Consider the following 24688-nt stretch of genomic DNA (forward strand, 5'->3'; position numbering starts at 1 on the left):
CTTTATAGCATGAATTTTAAGGTCTTATGATGGGGATTCGAACCCGCCACCTTAGGTGTATGTGGCTGGCGCCTTAGCCGGTTGAGCTATAGGCGCTGAGCCAGTCCCAGTGGTCTTAAGGTCTCATTGCATTCACTTAGCAAAAACATTAACCTGCTCATACATTTAAATAATCAGCTGCAACTTTCAAAAAGCCACATAGCGGTTTAACAGTATAACGCTTAGTGGAACCAATGTCTTTCATCATAATGATTTGTACTTTATATTACATGTTCCACAATGGTGTCTAAAATATTATTATTAATGCATACTGCATAATCAAATGGCACTAAGGAGCATACTCCAGACCTATGGTTTTCAAACTAAGCCAGAATCATCAGCTTCATCTGGGAATGTCTGGATCAATCATAAAGTAGTTGAAAGATTTCATAATCTTTTAAGCTAAATGTTTGGTTCAGTGCCTGTAGTTTAGTGAATAGGGCACTGGACACATATACCAAGTCTGGTGAGTTTGAGCCCGGCCTGGGCCTGCTAAACAACAATGACAACTGCAACAAAAAATAGCTGGCTATTGTGGCAGGCACCTATAGTCCCAGCTACTTGGGAGTCTGAGGCAAGAGAATCACTTAAGTCTGAGAGTTTGAGGTTGCTGTGAGCTGTGATACCATAGTTCTCTACAGAAGGCATATTGAGACTCTGTCTCAAAAAAAAAAAAAAAAAAAAACCTGAATATTTCTCACTTTTCTTAGAATGAGCTCTCTCCTTTTATACGCATGTCTTAGAACCTTAAGGATCAGGATGAGTTTTATTTTCACTGCCCAATTATCTGATATTTCTCAAACATCCATGGTTTTCAAAAATAATATCTGATGATCCAAATGTTTACTAGCCAATACCAGGATCATAGCTATATTTAGCATGGAATACGAATAACAAAAAGTCTAGAAGATAATACATTTTGGGGTAGGGTAGATGAAAAGAGAGGGGCCCATTTTCAAGAAAGATCAGTTTCATCCCTTGGCAGCCTTGATTTCAAACAGTTCCCCCCTCTTATTTTTGTATGGATGTTACCCTCACTCTCTTTCCCTTAAAACAGCCTATTTTCCCCCCTTTTTCCTCCTTCACATTTTAACCTAGGAAACTACTCATTTATTTTGTTTTTTCATGTTTCTACAAAGTTAAGTTTTCCTTAACTTGGCTTTACTATTGCAAATTATGGTTCACTTTTAAGCATGAAGGCTGGAAAAAGCTTCTAAGGAGCCCTACGGCTGCATTATAGAGGCAGGCCTTTCATTCTGAATTGTTTCTAGATGTGCATGCAGATTGCAAGTCTTTTTTTATTGTATCACAAAAAGGATTTATGAATAATTCATAATCCCAGCATTTTGAAATAAAAAGTTCTTGTATTATGACAGATTTGGAAAGCTGAAAAGCTCATCAAACTTTTTAAGTACCTAACACCTTTCTAAAACAAAAAGTAATCTCTACCATTAACTAATGAGTTTAAAATACTTTGTGATGTTGATGTAGAAAATGGGAAAAGAGAATGAAGAGAACTAACATTTGTTAAGCAACTATTATGTGCCAGATGCTTATATATTTTTTCATGAAATCTCCATGACAACTTGCAAATCACATTATTCCCCAATGTTTTGTTAATTTTTCCAAGATCACATGGGACTGGGCTTGGCTCAGAGAACAGCCATCACTTAAAGTCCATTTTCTCCCCCTATATTCCATGCTACAAGCACAGTGGACACTCAAAAGACCAGGTGAATAAAGGAAAGAATGGATTTACTTACATTGTTGTTGGTCACAGCAAAGTACTGCAAATTACTCAGATACTGGATTTCTTCTGGAATGAAGGTCAGGTGGTTATAGCTTAGATCCAAATAATGAAGTTTGGTGCATAGGAAAAGCTGCAAGGGCAGATTCTCTATATTATTATGGTCCAAAGAGAGCTGCTCTAAGTTGGATAATGCCCCAATCTGTGCAGGAATATAAGCGATGTTATTGTGCCATAACTTCAAGCAGGACAGGTTCTGAAGATGCTGAAAGCTAATGATCTCTTCCACGGTTTTAAGGTTATTTTCTTTTAGGTCTAACTCATGCAGATTGTTCAGGCTGAAAATGGAGTGTGGAATGCGCTCCAGGTCACAGCTGATCAGTTCTAGGCTCTTCAGATTGACCATCTTCTTCAAGTTGTTCAACACAACCAGTTTGCTTCCCTCGTTATCAAGGGACAGCTTCTGCAGTGAAGGCAAGAGGTCTGTGACGACCTGTGGGATGCGGGACAGGCTGCTCTTCAAGTAGAGGGTCCTCAGATTTTTCAAGTCCTGAAACCCCTCCAACTGCATGGTGCCCAGCTGCTCAGGGAGGACACAGCCTGACAGATAAAGTTCCTTGAGGTTCTTCAGGTGAAATACCCAGCGTGGGATTTTTCCCATTTCAGTAAATTTCAGGCGGAGGATCTTCAAATTCTCCTCGAGGAAGGCCAGTGCGGGATGGTCAACCACCAGGGACGAATGGTACACGCGCAGCTCCTTGAGGTTGACCAGCTGTGAGACAGCGGAGGGCAGCTTCACCTCGGGGATGAGCTCCAGGCTCAGCACTTCCATTTCCGTTAACTCAAACACATTGTCGGGAAGACCGTTGAGCATGAAAAGATGCAGTTCTATCTTGTCCTGGGCGTTTTTCACCAGCTTACTTTTCAGTTTCTCAACTGTCCATTCGTTGTTGAGGTTGATCTGTTTCAGTTTATTCTCGCTGACCTCCGACAGGAATATGGAGAAACGTTTGGAGTAAAGGGGGTCATACTGATCGGCCAGATGAAGGATAAAGGCAAAGTCATTCTTGACGTCCGGGATGTCACTATAATTGCTTTTTTCTCTTAATGCCTCAAAGGAATATTGCTTCAGAGAACTCCTCAGCATCCACCACAAGCTGTAGGAGGAGGTGAGACCGTAGAGTATAACCAAAATGACGTAAAATGAAGCCAGGACCTTAAATATTTCTGCCAAAGAGTAGACACACTGGTAGTGCTTATAGCCTGTGAACGCCTGAACATCAATGGAACAGTCGATTTCAAGACTGATGTAGGTTAAAAAATAGGGGACATAAGTTATGATGAGGGCAAACAAGATGACTTTGACGATTATCTGCTTCAGATACACCCGATAAATGATGTCCTTCTGCTCCACGTGCATACGGAACCTCTTCACCTTTTCAAAGATGGCTTTGGCCTGTTCTCCCTCCTTTTTATCTAGGACACTGGAAGTTGGGCTTTCTATGCCAGCTGATTCCAAGCCTGGCTGCGGGTAGGGCAGCGACTGCTTGCTGGAATCAACGTCAGCTGAGCACCCTGAGGATGAAAGCAAAATCTTGGACTTGGAGAGTTTCATGGGCCTCACTGACTGCTCAGCCACTGTTTCCGACAGGGCACGAGTGGTCCACGGAGAATCGAAGCACTTGTGAAGGATGGCCACAAAATGCTCAAGCCTGGAACTGGTACTGGGGTAGTGAAGCCAAAAGTTGCTGCAGGCTGCAAAGATGAGCGTGTGCAGGAGCACCAGGTAGGGGAAAAACTTTGCAAACCAGTGGAGCTGTTTCTCGTAACAGACAGCATCGATGTAGGAGTACTGCTGTCGGTGGAGGTCATTCTGGATCCGAAGGGGGAGTGGGAATGGTGTCTCGGGGTTAGAGGATGCATTTGCACTGGCTTTCAGGATGTCCCAAGGCACAGCACAGTGATTGTCAAACTCCACTTTGCACGGAAGACAGCACAGAACCCTGCTCTGTGTCAGCTGGAGAGCTCCGGCCAGCACGGCCACCAGCAGCATGATCAGGGTGATATAATACCAGAAGACGTCCCACCATGGTTTTAAGATGTGGTAAGATGCCTGGGTGTCTGCTAAACATTTTAGCTCTGTTAGTGTAATCATGACTTCCCCTTGGAGGAGGACAGAACCTGGAAGAGGAAAAGAGAAGACATGCTATTAAGGAAGCGCTCAGATAAGCACCAACTCTACTCCTGTATACATGCCCCCTTCCCGAGGCGGAGCCAGCCCAGGGGCAAAGCCAGAGGCAGTGCAAGGGCACGTAAGGCACCACAGGCCATTTCAGCCTGGCACTGTGAAGTCTCTAGAGGGGGTCGCTTCATGATAGCCTGACTGGATGTGTAAAGAAATGTGCCCTTGAGGCAATTATCTAGTGACCTCCTGGATCCCAACTCCAGGCTGGGCTATTAAAAACCAGGAACCAGGGAGGTGCCTGTGGCTCAGTGAGTAGGGCGCTGGCCCCATATACCAAGGGTGGCGGGTTCAAACCCAGCCCTGGCCAAACTGCAACAAAAAATAGCCGGGCGTTGTGGCAGGCGCCTGTAGTCCCAGGTACTTGGGAGGCTGAGGCAAAAGAATCGCCTAAGCCCAGGAGTTGGAGGTTGCTGGAGTGACTCCGCTGCACTCTACCAAGGGTGAAAAAGTGAGACTCTGTCTTTACAAAAAAAAAAAAAAGAAAAAACCAGGAACTAAGCCTGGCTGCGGTGGCTCAGCCTCTAGGAGGCTGAGATGGGTGGATTGCCTGAGCTCAAGAGTTTAAGACCAGCCTGAGCAAGAGCAAGATCTTGTCTCTACCAGCAAAAAAAAAAAAAAAACCAGAAAAAGAGAAAAATACAAAAATAGCAGGGCACTGTGGTGGGCACCTGTAGTCCCAGCTACTCGAGAGAGGCTGAGGCAGGAGGATCACTTGAGTGGGAGAGTTTGAGGTTGCTGTGAGCTATGATGCCACAGCACTCTACCAAGGGCAACTGTGAGACTCTGTCTCAAAACAACAACAGCAGCAACAAAATAGGAATAATTTTTCTTCAACTGACATTGGAAAAACTTTTTCTGATTTCGACAGCTGCATTTATGCTTTCCAAAATGTCTGAATAAGCTCCTTTCCTGCCCAGCCCCACACCTGCAGCATCAGTTGCAGCCTGACAGTTGGCTCCGTCCCCACAAGGAGCCTCTTTAGAACAAGCTCTGCTTTATACCGTTATCCCTTCGGCTTAGCGCGCTGGAAACAAACTGTCCGTGAATACATCATCTCCTTTCCTCCAAGCTCTCGCTTTGTAATTCAAGTACACGAGTATTTAAAAACGTAGAGCATGTAAAGTTGTAAAAGGATAGGGAAGAAAAACTCTATCAGAATACTCTCTACCATGGGGCATTCAGGTTTAATGCTGTGATGCAAAGTACTTAAAGGATAAATGACCAAGGCCTGTTCTAGTATTAAATTACTTTTGCCTTCAAAAGTAAGATGGTTTGGTATTTGCATGTCAAAAAGTATTTAGAAAGCCTTCCTGAAAATCTCTCTGTTTAGCTTTATATTGATCAATTGTTTGAAAAATTGCTAATGAGTAAAATCCAGACTCTCTATACAACACCAAAAAAAAAAAAAAAGGATATATGGATTGTAATAATATCTGGTAAGAAAAGGAAAATAGAATCAGGTGACATGATCACCCTTCCCTGGTTGTCCAGCTCTAACCTGTGCCCAAAGGCTTTTCCTGATCACTCTTCCCTGGTTGTCCAGCTCTAACCTGTGCCCAAAGGCTTTTCCCGGACATTCCTGAGTCTCAGGTCTTACCCTCTACCCTGGGCCTGAGTTTCTCTCTGAACATGCTAGCACTGGTAGCACCCTTAAGGAAGCCTGCTTTGGCTCTGTGGCTCAATCGGCTAAGGTGCCAGCCACATACACCTAAGGTGGCGGATTCGAATCCCCAGCCCGGGCCCGCCAAACAACAATGATGGCTGCAACCAAAAAATGCCTGGCGCTGTGGTGGGCGCCTGTAGTCCCAGCTACTTGGGAGGCTGAGGCAGGAGACTTGCTTGAGCCCAGGAGTTGGAGGTTGCTGTGAGATGTGAGGCCACGGCACTCTACCCAGGGGGATAGCTTGAGGCTCCGTCTCAAAAAAAAAAAAAAAAAATGGAAGCCTGCTTTGCTCTCATTAGTCCTTCTGGAGACTGGAATCTTGCCTTGAACCCAGAATCCCATTAAAGATGCTCTGCTCCCCACTACTAAGTATCTCCTCTTTTGCTGGCCATCCTCAGAATATTCCTGACCAACTGACCCTGAACCCTACAGCTTCATGCTCTCCCACCTCTTAGGGTACAATCCCATAATCCCTGATTTTATCAATACTTGCTGGACTGGAGCAACATACTGCCCGCGTCCTCCTTAGGCATCAAATCCTTTTATATAGAAACAACTTCCTCTAGCAGTTGAGGTTTGATCATAACTCTCCAGAACATCTCGCCTTTACATTAATTTAGTGGGTCTATTTCTAACTCTCAATCTTCTCATCCTTCCTTACATAATTGTCAAGGCAAGGCAGAAACCAAAAGGAAAAGATTACACGAGAGGAATACTCCTAGACTTATACCCCAAAATAAACATGATGGGAGAGGGGATGGCAGAAAACACTGCTGGATGAAAGAGCATGTGGAAAATATCTAGAGATTTCAGCTGATGTGCATGCATACTTTTAGCTAACCATATGACAGCAATTATGCTAAAATATTAAAACCTTTGGGCATTAATAAATGAACCCAGATAATGGGGGAGCAGTCTTATGCCTGCCTACTGAGATCACAACTGGCACCCAATGCTCAGTTATAGGTTAAAGATGAAATGGGCACTAAAATAATTAGGCAGCTGAGACAAAAGATGACCAGGTAAAGCTGAGAACGGATCTTTATATTTTTGTGCAAGTGTTTCATGGATGAAAGAATAAATGCATTCGTTCCAGAGGTAGAACTAGGTGGGTGGAAGTTTTAGGAAGTCGCATTTTGACTCTGGTAGAACATCATCGATCAGATCGCTCTGTGAACCAGTTCATTTGCCCCAGCAGGGTCAGATAAATGACCACACATCAGGGATGTCGCAAAGAAATTTCTTGTAGTGGATAAAGACAGTGAACCAGACACTCTCTATAGGTTCTTTCAGTTTTACGTTCATGATTTTACATGTTCTTCCAAAGATCCTGAGAGCCAAATTCACTGAAGATACACAACTGAAATTGCAGAAGAATGAAAACATCAATAGCTCTAACAGTAAGGGTATTTGACAGATAGTGACTATTTATTTGACCAAAAAATACACGTTAACTTGACCACAATGATGTACTTTAAATATTTATACTTACTACAGTGAAAAAAATGAATCAAGTTAATCAGCTATGCTTCAGTCGGGAGGTCTACACCTTTTGAAATTTCTTAGAAACACCATCTCTGTGTTTGTCTTCATTCTGTGAGAAAGCATAAAGATCTTGAAACAGCTATAGTCATTCAAACAAACAAAAATATGGGCGCTACTGTCTTTGGAGACTCTCTCCAGCATAAGATATAATAAGGCCAACACATTTTCACAGGTTAGTTTCCTTTTTCGCACTGGGGCACATTCTGGCAGAGCGGTATCTACAGGACCTCATTCACATTCATCAAACCATATTCATGCCCTGAACTCTCCTCCAATTACGGAGATGTTTCTACAGAAATTTAGATACAACATATTTTAAAATTCTGCATCTAAGACACTTTGATGAACACTTAGCTTTTTCCAAGTAATCTACATATGTTAATTTCTCTCACTCATCCTTATACACAGTTGTTCTTATTTGCATTTATCAGATGGCTTGTCAAACCATGTGTTTTCTGCACCCTTACTGAAAAACACACATCTATCCAAATAAGAATGCTCAGTGCTCCTAAAATTTAGCCTACCAATTCCACTAGAAAAAGTCACAAGTGAATATCGTTTTTCAGTCACAGCTCAGAAATATGGCTTACATTCCCTGAAATTACATTATCATTAAAGATAGCTAGCCTTTGTAATAGATTTTATTAGTATATATGTCCGTCATTTGTGATAGTTTAATTTCATACACATTGTTAAGTTTGAACTGTGAGAAAATTTTGAAATGTCAGATTTGTTTACATATTTATTTATTTACTTATTTATTTTTTGAGACAGTCTATGTCATCCTCAGTAGAGTGCCATGGCATCACAGGTCACAGCAACCTATAACTCTTGGGCTTAAGTGATTCTCTTGCCGAGGCCTCCCAAGTAGCTGGGACTACAGGCACCCGCCATAACACATGGCTATTTTTTTGTTGCAGTTGTCATTGTTGTTTAGCTGGCCAGGGCTGGGTTCGAACCCACCAGCCTTGGTGTATGTGGCTGGTGCTGTAACCACAGTGCTGCGGGTGCCAAGCCTGTTTACAAATTTAATGTGAAACTTATATTTTTTAGTGGCTATGGAACTTCAAAAAAATTGCTGGGAAGGGTTTTATATTTTCCCTGAAGAGACAGTCCATTTATTAATTTATTAAGTACTTGAAATCCAGCTAAGACCTGACCTCAAACTGTACTTTTAGCAATAACCTTATGACCCTTGTCATTTCAAATATCAGAAAGCTGGGCACGTCCTGACATTTACTTTGGGTTTGCCACATCATGTGAAAAGCCTACTTTATAATTAATCATCTTTCAGTATCAAATAGCTTTTCAGGTTAGAAAGCACAGTTGGTATGTATTATGTAACACACTAGCTGTGCACTAATTCATAATTATATGGCACCACTGGAGTGTGAGTTTCTATTTCATAAGCCTTTATAAAAGGCTTATAGCATGTAATGCACGATTGCATTTATGTAACAATAAATATTAAGTATATTAAAGACACCTGATGTGTGAAACAAAATGTTATATATATTGTTCTATAGCACTGCATCTGTAACAAGCCAGAAAATAAATTATTACATAATTCCAGAATGCTACTGAGCCATTATGCTCCTTCTTTATGTTTTCTGTTTTTTTACTTTTTGAGACAGTCTTATTCTGTAACCCTGGCTAGACTACCGTGGCATCATCATAGCTCACTGCAACGTTAAACTCCTGGGCTCGAGCGATCCTCCTGCCTCAGCCTTCTGGGACTGAGGTGCACTCTACCACTCTTATCTATAGAAATATATAAGTTTTCTATATTTTGTAGAAACAGGGTCTTGCTGTAGCTCAGGCTGGTCTAGAACTCCTGACCTCAATGGATCCTCCTGCCTTGGCTTCCCAGAGTTCTAGAATTACAGATGTAAGCTACCATGCCTGGCCATAATCCTTCTTACACATAGTTTCCCTTAAATGTGTGGCCCATAACCCCCGGGTGGCAGACCAGTACGACTCCATGGCCTGTTAGGAGCCAGGATGCTCAGCTTCACTGCCTGAGCTCTGCCTCCTGTCCCATCCTTCCCCACACCTCCACCCACGTCCATGGAAAAATCGTCTTTCATGAAACTGGTGCCTGGTGCTAAAAAGGTAGGGGACCACTGCCCTAAATATTACAGAGATATTTTTTACTTTATTAATAATCTCTTACGTTTTTCTACTTTCAAAGCATGTTTCATTTTTATTAATTTGTTTTATACTTATAATAAGCCATTGAGACAAATGGAATTAGTCTTCACATTTTATAAACATGGAGAATCAGGCAGGCCCAAAGAATTTATCTTGCCCAGGGTGAAAAAACTGGCAAGAGACCAAGTTACAGCTGGAACGCAGGGGTTCAGACTCAAACCCCTAACTCATTGCACACCACGCTCCACGGCCTCCATCCAATTAACCATGTCACAGTCTTAGTTTTCTCAAAATCGGAAGAAAAAGTTACTTAGCTTTCTCCCCCAATTCACCCAATATGTGACTTGTTACTGGGCTCTATCATAATTTTGTCAATAGGATGCAAATGTTTTCGGCCATGTTTCACTTACACACTATATAATTTACTTTCTCAGATAAACATTTTTCTACAAATATTTTCTACTGACATATCTAAGCCTTAATATTTAAATATATAACATCTGTATATGAGGACACATGAAGGGGCCGGGCATGGTGGCTCATGCCTATAATCCTAGCACTGTAGGAGGCCGGGGTGGATTGCCCTGTGTTCACGGGTTTGAGACCAGTTTGAGTAAGAGTGAGTCCCCATCTCATCTAAAAATAGCCGAGTCTCTAAAAATAGTGGGCATTGTGGCGGGTGCCTGTAGTCCCAGCTACTCAGGAGGCTGAGGCAAGAGAATTGCTTGAACCCAAGAGTTTGAGGTTGCTGTGAACTGTGACACCACAGCACTCTACTGAGGGTGACAAAGCGAGACTTGTCTCAAAAGAAAAAGGTACATGAAAAGCGAGAGGTTTAGGAATAGAGTTCCAGCCAGTGTCTGCAAGGAGAGGAGGCCAGTCTAGGGATTAAGGATAAGCTTTATTTTAAAGGAGCAGAGTGGAATCTGACCAGAAGTCAGTACCTCCCTCCTAACAGTTTCAAAGGACTTTTAGTAGTGTAGTTGGACTGGGGAGAGGGGAGCAGAAGGGGTTAATCTTGCACCTTGGTCCTATCTCCAGGTGACAGCAAGGACCAGGGTAGGAGATTCTGATGTTGCCCAGGAATACAGCAGGTCTTGAAGCATTCCAAAAGGGTGGGCAGGGGTTGCTGTGACCATGCCATTTGGTCTCTGACCCGCCTTTTATCACTAGCTGTCCTTCCAGGATGACTATGCTCTTGTCAGAGTCAGGAGGATGTACAGGAATGTGGCAAGGGGGTTGCTGTAATCACGCAATTTGGTTTCTGGCTCACTTTCTTGCGCTACTTGTCTCCCAAATAGCTGCATTTTTGCCAGGCTTGTGAGGATTTCTTTCCCACAAAAAGTCTTAAGCATTTCTATATATTAAATTATGCTACTTTTTCTAACTGAAGCATTTCACTGAAGAGTCTGACCATGGTTATCCTTTGTCATTACACCATTAAATACTATTTGTATGTCCAGGAAATTTTTCCAGCCCATATTTTAGCAAACAATGAGCAGTCAACTCAAATGCATTTTCTACTTCTAATATGCAACAGATGTATTAGATCAGCTCAAAGAAACAATGCTAAGACATTGGTCCTAATCGTTTTCCTTTAGCTTTTAAACCTCATTAAAAAGTCATAAAAATTGGGGAGAGGGGAGAGGGAAGGGGGGGAGAATGGGTGGAGGGAGGGTGATTGGTGGGATCACACCTATGGTTCATCCTATAAGGGTACATGTAAATCTCTCTAAATGTAGAATATAAATGTCTTAACACAATAACTAAGAAAAAGACATGAAGGCTATGTTAACCAGTTGGATGAAAGTATTTCAAATTGTATATAGAAACAGTACACTGTACCCCATGATAGTATTAATGTACGCAGCTATGATTTAATAAAAAAAAAATAATGGTAGGTGGGGATTTAAAAAAGTCATGAAAACTTTTCAAAACACATGAATTCACTTGATGTTCTCATTCCAAAGTCTCTAAGGCTATAACATCACTCATGTTTAGGCATTTTTGTTTTTATTATTTATTTATTTTTTTTGAGACAAAGTCTCACTTTGTCACCTTTGGTAGAGTGTCATGGTGTCATAGTTCACAGCAACCTTAAACTCTTAGGCTCAAGCGATTCTCTTGCCTCAGCCTCCCAAGTAGCTGAGACTACAGGTGCCCACCACAATGCCCAGCTATTTCTTTGAGATGAGGTCTCACTCTGGTTCTGGCTGGTCTCGAACCCATGAGCTCAGGCAGTCCACTGGCCTCAGCCTCCCAAGTGCTAGGATTATAGGCGTGGGCCACCATGCCCGGCAAGTTTAGGCATTTTTACTTCTTAATTTACTTTTGAAGCATTTCCTTTTATATAATTTTTTTTTTAAAAAAGCATTTCCAAAATAACTAGTGAAAAAATAAACAAATGCTGATCAGACGTTATTTAGAGTCATTATACGCTGAGAATTGGATGCTACTTCAAAGAGCTGTCTCTGAGCCCAGGCAGGGATTAGAGCCAAACAATTCAAAACAGCAGCTCTGTATGCTGTGCTCACTAAAAATTGATTTAGAAACCACCTTATATTCCTTCACATTGTTTAGTGCTAGCTACTTCCCATCGAGATGTTTCTTGAGTCTAATATATTCCCTAACTGAAATTTAAATTCATCTCTTTGAGTTCTCTAGGAAACAATGCATTAGTGCCTTTAATAAATTTGCCCTTTTCTTTATAATAAATACCCCCTTTAACCACTCTTCAGAGATCTGATGACAAGAATTTAATATTTCTCAAATACTTAAATAATCCCCAGCAGGAACACTTACTACGCCAGTTTCGTTACCTATGTTCCCTACCATTTCTTTCAGTACTTGACAGTGCAGTATTTTCAAATAATGAACATAATTTCCAAACTTAGTTGTAGTTTTGGGACCCAGAAACATTAATGTCCTTAAAATTACAAGGGCTTATTAAGACACAATGGGATAGGTTTCACCCTCAGAGTTTCTGATTCATTAGGTCTGAGGCAAGTCTCCAGAATGTGCATTTCAGACAAAATCCTAGTTCATGTTGCTGCTGCTGCTGGTCCAGTGACCACTTTCAGAGAACTGCAAATCGAAGATAGTGATTCTCAATCTTGGCTTCACATTAAAACTTCCTGGAGCACCTTTAAAAGAAGTCTGGGTGAGGCCAGATTGCCCCCCACGCACCCCCAGCTCTCCCCAGGAGAACACACCTAAGGCAGACTGGCAACAAAGTATCCGAGAAAAGTACCTGCTGCCTTTCAAGTCCCCTTGAAAGCTGCCCTAGGAATCCAGAATGCTCCCTCCTGTCTGCAGACTACAAAGTAACAACTGCCTCTCCAACTTGAACCCTTCCTAGATTCCAGCACCTGGGGCCAGAGAAGGTGAGTCATGGAGAGACGGAGATTTGCGAGATGGATTAGGCAAAAAGGGTGCCAGGTGAAAGGCTATTTTGATTACATGGGTGAAAAATAATAAGGGCAAATTTCACAATATGCTTGAAGAGAAAACAGACTAAAACAGCCATTGTATGTTTAAAACTCAACTTCATCTAGGATGAACATCCAAGAGCCAGACCCCTGGAGAAGCAGGAGTCAAGTCAGTCCGATTTTAATCCTATACTTTTACAGTATCCTACAGCTTCTAGCACAGGTGCACAATAAATCTTTACACAGTAACTAAATGTACAAAGATGCAAAAGGCAGGAAAAATAATCCAGCCATTCAGATGTTTAGGCAGGGTGTAGTCAAGGTGACAGGGCAGAGGCAAGAACTCAGCAGCATATAGATGGAAAGATTTTCACTAACTATTCTGCATTATTTCAAACTTTGAAGGCTTAAAAAAAAAACCAAGATTTTGCCAGGCGTGGTGGATTTCTTGAGCTCGGGAGTTTGAGACCAGCCTGAGCAGGAGTGAGACCCCTGTCTCAAAAAACAAAAAGAAAAACAAAAAACAGGTGTGGTGGTGGGCATCTGTAGTCCCAGCTACTGGGGAGGCGGAGGCAAGAGGATTGTTTGAGCCCAAGAGTTTGAGGTTGCTGTGAGCTATGATGCCATAGCACTCTATCCAAGGTGACAAAGTGAGACTCTGTCTCAAAATAAATAAATAAGGTTTTTTTTCTCAAGATTCTGTGGGAGGTTCTTTTACTCATGGTGTTGGCTGGCATAAAGATGACTAGAAGGTGAAAAATATCTGCATTCCTTAGGCTGGTAGTTGGCACTAAATGCTGGCTGGTAACTGCTTTGTGTGAGACTCCCCTGTGGTTCTTTGGGAGTCCCCACTTAGCATCTGTGGCTCCTTGCAAGTCCCCACCTGGCATGGTGGCTGGGTTCTAAGATGGTGCATTCTAAACACAGATGTGAAAGCTGCAGATCTGTACTTCAAAGGCATAGCCCTTGAAGTAACACGGTGCCATGTCCACCAAAATCTATTGGTCAAAGAGTCACTGAGTCAGCCCAGATTCGAGAGGAGAGGAAGCAAACTCCATCTCTCAGTGGGAGAGGTGGCAAAGAACTTGTAGCCTTGCTTTCTCCTCCACAGTCTACTCTCTGGCCATAAATGATTGCATTGTTCCCTTAGGCAAAATGCTCCCAAGTCACCCAAGTAGTGAGTGAGTTTCATCTCACTATGGCATCAAATTTATGCCTAAATCCAGGACTCTGTCATAAAAATCCAGTCCAAGATGCTATGGGACAACACTCTTGAAGTTTTTAGAAGCTCTTCCACCTAACAGAGGGTCCAGGAGGAAACACCTTAAATTTTTTTGAAGTTTTAACAGCAGGTCTGACAGCTATGCCTTGTCTTTTATTATTATCTGAGAAAAAGCTTTACTGGCAGTGGTGCTCTGGATCTGATTTCTGGACCTGAGGCTGTTTCTTTCTTTGAGTATCTTTTGCTATGAAGAGAAGTTGGAGATGAGAAACAATTTTAGTTATGACCCTAAAAAATTCTAGATTGGCTCAAAGTCTGGTTAAAATCTGAAGTTTCTTCTTTTTTTTTTTTTTTTTTGAGACTCTCAAGCAGTTGCCCTGGGTAGTATGCCATGGCATCACAACTCATCGCAACCTTCAACTCTTGGGCTTACGTGATTCTCTTGCTTCAGCCTCCCAAGTAGCTGGGACTACAGGCACCTGCCACAATGCCTGGATATTTTTTGGTTGTAGTTGTCACTGTTGTTGGGCAGGCCTGGGCTGGATTCGAACTTGCCAGCTCCAGTGTATGTGGCTGACACCTTAGCCGCTTGAGCAACAGGAGCCAAGCCAAGTTTCTTCTTTAATTCATCTTTTTTTTTTGCAATACTTGGATAATAGGTGATTAAAAAAAGGAGTCAATTGGGTGTTTTCCATATTCTGCTTGAAAATCTCTAAGCTAGATCCACAAGTTCACTGGGCTTTTTTCCCTATTTCATGTTACTGCAGGTAACATATAGTCTTGCTGATGTTTCTGTCAATATAAAGCAAGGGTTTCATGCTATAATACATTCTTTAGTAGCAATAGTACTCTTATTGCCCTTAGGACTCCACTGTCACCTGGTCCCAAAGCCAATGTCATATTTTTTGTTACAGCAGCATGTCACTTTTGGGTAGCATTTTTTTGTTGTTGTTGTTCTTTAGTCTGCATAACAAAGCACACTAACACTTAGTGGCTAAAATAACAATTCGTGATTTCTCATGATTCTGTGGAATGATGAGGCAGTTCACATGCTGTCAGCTGGAATGTTGGAATGGTTAGACGATCCAAAGTGCCTCAATCACAGGGCTGGACCCTGGTCTGGCTGCTGGCCGAGAGCCTCGCTTGGGCTGTTGACCGAGGCCTTGCCAGTCCTCCGCATGGCTGATTAGGCCTCCTCACAGCACGGGGCTAAGGTCTGAGAAGGAATGTTTCCAGCCCACAAGAGCAGAAGCTACAAATCTCTTTAGGCTCTGCCTTGAAAATTACCCTCTACTATTTCTGCCCCATTCTGTTGATCAAAAGAGGTGACAGACAGAGCCAGAATCAAAAGTGGGGGGAAATGGACTCTAAGTAATAGCAGCCATCTCCCATCCACCATAGGAAGTCACAAGCTTTGAGGTGGTGGATACTGCCACTAGAAATGAATTGTTTGAAAGGAAGAATTGAGTGAGTGAAGAACAACCTTTCTGTCCCCTTGATAAACTATCAGATGAGGAAGGATTGTTAGATGAGGAAGAATAAAAGAGAATAAAGAAGCCTGGTCAGTGAGGTAAAGGCATTGTACTCCTACAGCACAGAAATCAGAGTTACCAGAAGCTGACATCATATTCAAATAAGCTGGGAAAACCAAAGGAGACTATAGACACACAATTAATTACCATTCCACAGCTTCTTGTCCAAAGCTATAGAGTAATGGGTCAGTGAAATGATCATAAATAATACTCTAAATATTAAAAAGTCACCTTAATCATCAGAAGCCCCAAGAGAAAGTTACTGAATAAATGAAATAGAATGAATAGTTATAAATATTAAATAAAGCTAGTAAGTGAATTAAAACCTTTGGAACAACTCTAGAAGTCCTAATTAAATCGGAGTTATTTTGAACTTTGAGGAACATGCTTCACTTTTCCTTGTTTCTGGCATTTATAGAATGTGTCATTACATTTAATATAGAATGTGACTCATCCCTTTAGGAAAGGAACTCTGAATTCTTTGTTGTTTTAGTCAGCTACCATATTATCTATTGACTTAAAATTTAAAAAGTTATAGTCTCTGTATTGTAATATTAACTCCAGAGCATAAGCCATCGGTGGCTACAGGGGTGTCCAACCTTTTTTCTTTTCTGCTGTACATTGGAAGAAGAGTTGTCTTGGGTCACACATTAAATACACAAATGCTAATGAAAGCTGGTGAGCAAAGAAAAAAAGGTCTGTGTATAATTTCCATGACGTGTGAGGCCACAGATAAGCAAGAGAGTCCTCAAATAATCTGCATGTGTCTGTGGGCTGCAGACTGCACACCCCTGCATCTAGACAATTATTAAAGAGAAGGTGTAAACAGAAGGCAACTTCCAATTTTTCTTCATCAACTTTTATGGTTTGTAAAAGTATTTTTCTAAGCACACCCATCCCACAACAGTAAGCAAGCCATAATAAAGTACTGTAGAGCCCAACCCGGTCCCTGTGTAGCCCCTTGTCAATCAATCATACACTGTCTTTTTTTGAATGACAGGCAGGTGTCATCACTCCATTTTTATTTTTTTTCAGACAGTTTCACTTTGTCATCATGGGTAGAGTGCTGTGGCATCATAGCTCACAGCAATCTCAAACTCTTGGGTGGAAGTGATCCTTTTGCCTCAGCTTCCCGAGTAGCTGGGACTACAGGTGACTATCACAACACCCAGCTATTTCTAGAGACGGGGTCTCGCTCTAGCTTAGGCTGGTCTTGAATTCATGAGCTCCAGCAATCCACCTGTCTCAGGCTCCCCAAGTGCTAGGTTCCAGGTGTGAGCCACTGTACCCAGCACCCCATTTACTTTCCTCATTCCTCCACAGGTGACCTACCTTTCACAAGAGGAGAGTCATGTGAATGATCTAATCCACAAAGACACCACAGAAATTGAAGCCCACTCTTTATTTTGTAAGTAAGGAGACTAAAATCAGACGAGTTTAAGTGGCTTATCTAGGTTCGTAAAGTAATAGAACACGGGCTTATGAGCAAGGGTCCTGATTTAAAAAGAACTGGAAAGCTGGTAGCATTGATTCTGACTACCTTTCCTAAGTATTATGATAATAAGCCTTCTTAATCAAGTTGCAAATACAATCAAGAACATCTCTATAATTCTTTTTTATAAACAATAAATTAAAATGGGAGAGATAGTTTAGCTCTAGGCCAGACAAACCAATGTACTCCAGAAATAGTTTAAAAATGAGAATGAGGCTAACTGTAATCTTTTCTCAAACGTTAACATTTATATACATTCAATATGGAGGCTAGGCCCTACCAAGGCATACCAAGGAAATATGAATAAATCAACTATGCAAACACAAAATGATCAGAAATGCTATGAAGAATATAAAGTCAGGGAAAGCCTCAGAGAGGGACTACCATTAACATGGGGATCAAAAAGGAGCCAGCAATGGGCGGAGCATTACAGTGGGAAGGAAGAACAAAGCTCAGAGGTGTGAGGGGCAGGTAGGAGGCCACTGTGGCTGGAATATCAGGAGCCCAGGGAGAGCAGAAGAGTGACAAAGGGCTGCAGCCACGGGAAAGATTTTGGTTAATACATTGTTCAGAGTGACAGAAAAGTCAGTAAAAGATCAACAACTAAAAGTAGATTATAAATGTCTTACCACAAAAAATAAGTGAGGTGACGGTTATGTTTATCAGTTTGATTTAAGCCTTCCACATTGTATATCAAATCATCGCATTGTACCCCATAAATGTATACAGTTATGATTTAATAAAAAATTAAATTAAAAAGATCATAAGTAAATGAATGGCAATATCTTTTATCCGCTTAAAAAAAATCTACATTCAGCTCAATGAATCAGCATGGAAATGTGGATATAGCCCCAAAGTCAAAGGATCTTCACCTTCATCCTTAAAAAAAAAAGAAGGGTGTTCAGAGTGTTGCAGGTGACAGACCCTTGTCTTCACCCCTGATTGACCTGGGCTATGTGATCAGAGCTGGGTGACATTTTTAAGACAGATGCTGCATTTACAATGCTAGGGAGTTGTGCTACATAAGACCTTATTCATTGTGTCAAAAACAAAAGCAGTGTCACAGAGCTAACAAAGGATGAATCTTCCATAATTATGCAAGAAGAATGATGTTTACGGCAAGCAGCAGAGTATAAGACTTGTTTATGTCTAACTTGTCTATTCTTGGCCATCTTTTACTTAGCAATCCAATTCTAAGCATTAAAAATGTTACTCTTAAACAAAAAAATCAGGAACGTACAGACATAAATGCTAGTCTCTGGTGGCCATTTATTATATTCCTTAGATCTTTAATGTTTAAAAAATGACAAATAAGATGCCACCAGACTTCCCTACATACGAATCCCACAGGGATGGGGACGTTTTTTACTACAATACGCATATGTAGATTTAACCTTCTGTTAATTAAGTGGTTTTAAAACCTCAGATAGATTTTACTCAAAACATCTGTAAAATAAAAAATATTTAACTCAAAAATCTTACATACTAAGTATTCAGTATTTACTTGCCCCAAGTTACCAACATACCTTTACCACATGCTCACAGTTGAGGACGTTAGCCTTACCCTATGAGTGCTGGTCAACTGGAAACTCGTAATTAGTCTTGATCTGAAAAATTCCTAAAGAGAAATCATAAATGTACTGTTACATTTTACAGATCACAGGACTGCAAGATAATTTATCCACTTATGTGGTTCTAAAATTTCCAACATACAGTAATTTCATGAAAAATACAACGGATAATTTTTTTAAGTGATTATTAAGAGATCACCTCCTGACTTTTTACAAAAGGTATCATCTATTAACACACATTAACCAGGGAGAGATGAAAATCACTGGCACGAATTACCCACTTCATCTTATCACAAAGGTACTTATAAGACACAAAATAGAAACACTAAATTTTTAATGGAGAATGAGATCAGCATTATGTCTGAGGCACCACAGATTTTATGAATAACAGATAGAAAAACAAATTGAAAATATCTAAGCTTCTTAAATAGCAGAAACATGGAAAAAAGACTTAATATTTGGGATAGTTTTCTCCATCCAATTTCTGTTCTTTCTGTCGATCAGCTACTTCTGTACAATTCCGCCATTGTCAAATTCAGCAACAATATCAAGATCTGCTTTTGCCTGTTATCATCAATACCTATGATCATGGGCTTTCTTGATGCTCTTACGATGTTCCTTTAAACATCATTTTGGACAGAAGTAATAATTCATGCATGGATATATTCCAGGTTACAAAATAATTCCCCTACTGGATCTTAGATTTTCTTTTTTCATTGCTAATACTATAAACATCTCTGTGTTCTTCACATAATATCTTTTGCACATACTTCCAAAATAAGGGAACTGGGTCATAAAGCATGAACATTTCAGGGCCTTTGATAGATAGTATCAAAGTATTTTCTCAAAACAGTATACTAATCTTTCTTGTAAACAACACATGAGTCGCACCTCACCAGATTTAGGAATCATCATAAAAAAAAACTTCACTTTTTCCATGAAAAAGCTGATCTTATTGTTCCTCTATTTTTTACTTCTTTGAGTTGGGCTGAACATTTTCCCACACGCTTATTAACAACGTTCATTCCTCTTTTCTATTTAACATTCCCCTAAACTAGAGGAGCACCTACTGAGATGATATAAATGTAGAACTCTGTGACAGCTCTCTCATGATGACAATTGGTCATCTCAGGGTGCAGCCACTGCAGTCGTGTGAAAAGAAATAACACAGTGTTGCTGAGTTTCTTTATCCAGGCCAGCACCGAATCATTCAAACTCATTTTAGAAACTGTAGCAAAAGTCATTACCATTCTACCTCCTCAGCAGAAGTACCAAACTGAAAGGAATTAAATGTGAAAATACTGAATGGCGATGCTCCTTAGAATAAAGAGTCCATATCAGGCTGGGTAAAAAGAGGACAAAGACCGTCACAGCAATTCTGACAGCCCAGCTGCTGAGGCAGGCGGCTGTGTCAGTGGTTCCCCAGCTTGCCATGCTAATGAGCATCGCACAACTAGCTGCACCCACTCCCTCAAAGACATTTTCTCTCCCAGTGGCAGGACACAAGACACACGTATTTTAACTTGTGCAATCAATTCCAAGATAACCTTAAAAGAATAAAAGGTATTTTGGACAAATAGATACACCAAGCATAACACCGAGAATCCCCTTCATCTTGCACGGGGACGGGTAAGGAAACACTCCCAAGTGACTAAGGATTAAGGAACAATAAGGCAGCAATTAGCTTTCTGCTAGAACAATAAAAGGCCCCGGTGCTTTTATTTCGGAAGTGGACAGGTCTGGATGCTGTCATTTCCTTCTGGTCCATACAGACAGCACATTTGACAACATAAACTCCTTTGGAGGAGAGCAAAGAACTACTATTATGATTTTGGAATTCGAGAATGGTTTTCCATTTGGGTGCACTGGTCTTTAGTGATTAGTAGATCAGTAAATAAAATCTTAAGAGCAAGAGGTGAAGACTCATTGGTCCAAAGATGTGTATTAGGTTAAAGGCATAGTCACAGCACTTGACTTCGAAGTTAGGGCAGGAATCACTGTGACATTATAGTCATCCACCTGACCTCAGGCAACTATAAAAGTTTAAGGCGTTAGGTTACATAAAATTAAAGATGCCCATATCAATTTGAAAAGTTCAAAACTATGAATAACAGATGGATTCAAACTAGGGTCATTCAGTTTCATCATCTGTCTCACTCTGATCAAGTGGAATCACCTCCAGGAGCCGCCTGAATGGCCACCTTCATCTGTGTTCCTAGAACACATTGACTAATATTTCTCTTACACTGTTTTATATTCGTGTTAAATTATTGCCCCAAATTCCTGGGGTGCTAGAACAGTATCTTAATTATCTGTGCCCCAGGGATCTCTCGAGTTTTCTCTTCAGGACTAGATTAAGGTCTTGGATATCACAGCAGCTGCCACATATTGATTCATCAGCGGAATGTTTAAAAGACCTCTGAAAATGTAACTGGGTTAAACAAAAACAGCATCTCCCAGAGCTATTCTCGACGTGGTTAGGAAAGATAGGGAGCCTGACGGCTATTTCCTCCTGGAGCTGAGATTGTGGGAACTGGAAAAAGGAGGACATACAGGGGCTCTTTTGCCACCTTTTCTGTTCTTTCTTTTTTAGAGACAGAGTCTCACTTTGTTGCCCTCAGTAGAGTGCTGAGGTGTCACAGCTCACAGCAACCTCCAACTCCTGGGCTTAGGTGATTCTCTTGCCTCAGCCTCCCAAGTAGCTGGGACTACAGGCACCCGCCACAACGCCCGCCTATTTTTTTGTTGCAGTTTGGCCAGGGCCAGGTTTGAACCTGCCGCCCTTGGTATATGGGGCCAGTGCCCTACTCACTGAGCCACAGGCGCTGCCCTTTTGCCACCTTTTCATACAGTGCTTGGCTTTTCCTCTTAAAGAATGACAGTCTGAAGGGGCACCAAACCTGCAGTCTGCCCAGAACCCAGAGTAACAAGTGCTGCTCCCACCTAAGGCTCCCCCATGTCTCACTGTTGCCTCTGTCTGTATTGTGAATATTTAGGAAATCACTTTTGAGTGAACAAATGATACCAGATCACGGTTCACCACCCAGTTAGGAACTGTGGTCCAGAGGAGGAGGCCTGGCCCTTGGAAGGTTCTGTAAACACAATGTGGGGGAGGGGGACACACCTGGTGGGTCTGGAAGGGTGACAAAAACAAACAGTAGAGCCAGAGCCTCAGGCATTTCTATCACCCCATGGCTGGGGCAGGGCAGAGATTCCCAAGCAAGCAGAGTCTAAGCCTTCACCCTTTAAGAAGAAAGAAGAAAATTTTATGCTTGCTAACTTACCCACCAAACATGACATCTCCCAAATCTGAATGGAGAACTGCTGTCAAATTCAGCATGACTGAATACATCGTCATGACTGTGAGTCACTTTAAATCAGTGATGGACCATTGGATAAATGCCATAGCATTCTAAAATGACCTTAATAGCTTATCAAATTATGATTTCACAATTCTTCTTCTTTTTTCTTTTTAAGAGACAGAGTCTTACTTTGTTGGCCTTGGTAGAGTGCCATGGCATCACAGCTCACAGCAACCTCCAGCTTTTGGGCTTAGGTGATTCTCTTGCTTTAGCCTCCCAAGTAGTTGGGACTACAGGCACCTGCCACAAAGCCCTGCTATTTTTTGTTGCAGTTTGGCTGGAGCTGGGTTTGAACCTGCTACCCTCGGTATATGGGGCCAGCACCCTACTCACTGAGCCACAAGTGCCACCCACAATTATTCTTTTATACACGTTAACCTCAGTATATATAATACAACAAAATGGAATTATGGACCAATGGAATTACCAAGTCATCACCTGAGCGGGGTGTGCATCGTGCTGTTCTGGGTCTACTCGTCCTATCTGCTTTCCTCCAAACCATGAACCTTGAAGGCCAAAGACTGTTTTTACATCTGTACAGCTTGGCATGTATTAGGTACTTCATAAATATTATAATTCCACAATCCTGTGAGCTATGATTGAGCTAACCACATTGCATGTCTGCATGTCCTTGAATAGTTTTAATCTCCTAAAACCAGTAATTTCTGATAGTGACCACTGTAAAAAAATATTACATCTGCTCAGAATATTCTTAACCCAATGACAACAACAAATTGTCGTGCACTGCAAATCAGCCTAGTGTTCAGCTAATTTCTGACCCCCAAATACAAAGGTTTAAGGTCCAAACAAGTAGTTGTTCCTTTGTGCTTCTTTAACATTTAGAGAAAGGTGATAGTTCTATTATACTTCCATCAAACTGTGTTACAAAAAATTTGGTTCGATGCCTTTGTTCCTCAGCTTTTGAACTCTTAAAAGAGCAGAGTGTGTAGGACAGGACCTCACACTCAACAGAGTCTCAGTAATTACCTGTTGAATGGAAAGGGGGTGGTAGGAGACAGACAGGGGAAGGCTGACATTTTCTGGGTACCTAGTGAGGTAGGTATTATTATTATCTCAACTCCAAAGGTGAGAAGTGGAAGATCAGACAAACTAAGAAACTCCATGAAACTCACCCATGAAGCCGGCACTCCACCGGCTCTGACTAAGAGCCATCTGCTCCACGGCCTCTCCGAAGAGCTATATAAAAAGGAGTTTTGTATAGAATGTGACATCTCTCTCCTTTTTTCCAAAGCTACAATCTATCTTTTAGAACAACTAAGAAAGACAATGTAAAAAGGAGATGTGCACTGTTTTCCTACCTCATTACTCAGTACCCTATCTAGGGAAACAGAATCAACAGTGCTTCCCCTACCCCCACCACCTATTAAATATTTAAGATCGACATGATAGCCAGGCAGAGGCCAGGGATACATCCTGCTCCCACTACCTCTCATAGACAAACATTAACCCACCAATGGAACAACAAGATGAATGACCCAGGTTTAATGTGTATTTAAATGATTGTTTTACATGGATTTTCTTTCTGACATATCTAGTAAAATGTAGTTAACTATTAACATATCACCTATAAGTGACTTTGGTTTTGAGCGACTTAATAAAAGAGTATTGTGTAAGATGTTATTTTGTTAAAACTGATTTTTATCCTAAAACTCTGATGGACATTTGAGAGCCTTGAATATAAGGTAGCAGAATGGTCAGGATGGAGTTCTGCCATTTGCTGCTTGATCTTAGATAAATATTAATTTTCTCATCTGTGAAACAGACATAATGGCCTCTACCTAATGGAGTTGTTTTAGGAAATAAGGTGACTATAAATCAAAAGCTTAGTACAGCAGCAGATACAAAGTGAGCCCTCAAAAATGGAAATTCATTAACAGAGTAGTAGTTTTATCTAAAATTAATCCTTCCAGGCAGCGGTTTTCAACCTGTGGGTCGCGACCCCTTTTTAACAGTGAAAATACATTGCGGCATTAGCAAGGTTGAGAACCGCTGCTTTAAAGGTTGGCTTTAAAGGGCATCTCCTGTGGCTCAAAGGAGTAAGGCGCCAGCCCCATATGCTGGAGGTGGCAGGTTCAAACCCAGCCCCAGCCAAACACTGCAAAAAACAAAAAAGGTTGGTTTTAAAGTATAGGCCTATAAACAGAGACCAGATTTATATTAGGGGGTTTGGTTTTCTATCTAAGTTAATGATCTTAATGTCAGATTTTGCAGTCTATCACAGGACTCCAGATGCAAGAGTGTTATGAAATATAAATGTTAATGTTCCTCAATCATTCACTACGTGGTCCACAAGAAGACAGTGTTGTGAAGCCAAAACAATACACTGTGAAATAACATCTTTAGAAAGTCAATCTATGTAAGGAATCTCCACTTTTTGATGCAATGGCTGTCATCGCAGTCAAGATTCGTGCTGCACATAAGTCAGATATGACCAACATCACCCAAGCAAAGGGCAGAATAGACTGGATCATGTATTCTGTGATCACAAAATCGTTGATCACTTGAGAATAGCTAGAAGAGGAAGATAGGATGCTTCACAGTGTGCTGTAGGAGGATCTTAGGTGGGCCACAAAAATTTTTTTTTTTTTTTGAGACAGAGCCTCAGCTGTCCCCCTGGGTAGAGTGCTGTAGCATCGCAGCTCACAGCAACCTCCAACTCCTAGGCTCAAG

General features: G+C 41.3%; 1 protein-coding gene across 2 annotated transcripts in view; it reads right to left on the reverse strand.

Annotated features, from left to right (window-relative positions):
* LRRC8B (leucine rich repeat containing 8 VRAC subunit B) overlaps positions 1-24688 on the reverse strand; it is a 66388-nt gene that overhangs the window by 10230 nt on the left and 31470 nt on the right. Inside the window, exons 3-5 of one of the 2 annotated variants that reach the window (XM_012801667.2) lie at positions 18629-18682; positions 7187-7288; positions 1803-3967 (exon numbers count right to left, since the gene is read on the reverse strand). In XM_012801667.2, the coding sequence (XP_012657121.1) occupies positions 1803-3941 (2139 nt within the window). In that variant the 5' untranslated portion in view covers positions 3942-3967; positions 7187-7288; positions 18629-18682. Of the gene's footprint in view, positions 1-1802; positions 3968-7186; positions 7289-18590; positions 18683-24688 lie in introns of both variants that reach the window. The other variant, XM_023509927.1, reaches the window with a different exon arrangement.

Source organism: Otolemur garnettii, unplaced genomic scaffold (assembly GCF_000181295.1).
Source record: "Otolemur garnettii isolate 467f Iridium unplaced genomic scaffold, OtoGar3 scaffold00010, whole genome shotgun sequence".
Classification (NCBI taxonomy): Eukaryota; Metazoa; Chordata; class Mammalia; order Primates; family Galagidae; genus Otolemur; species Otolemur garnettii.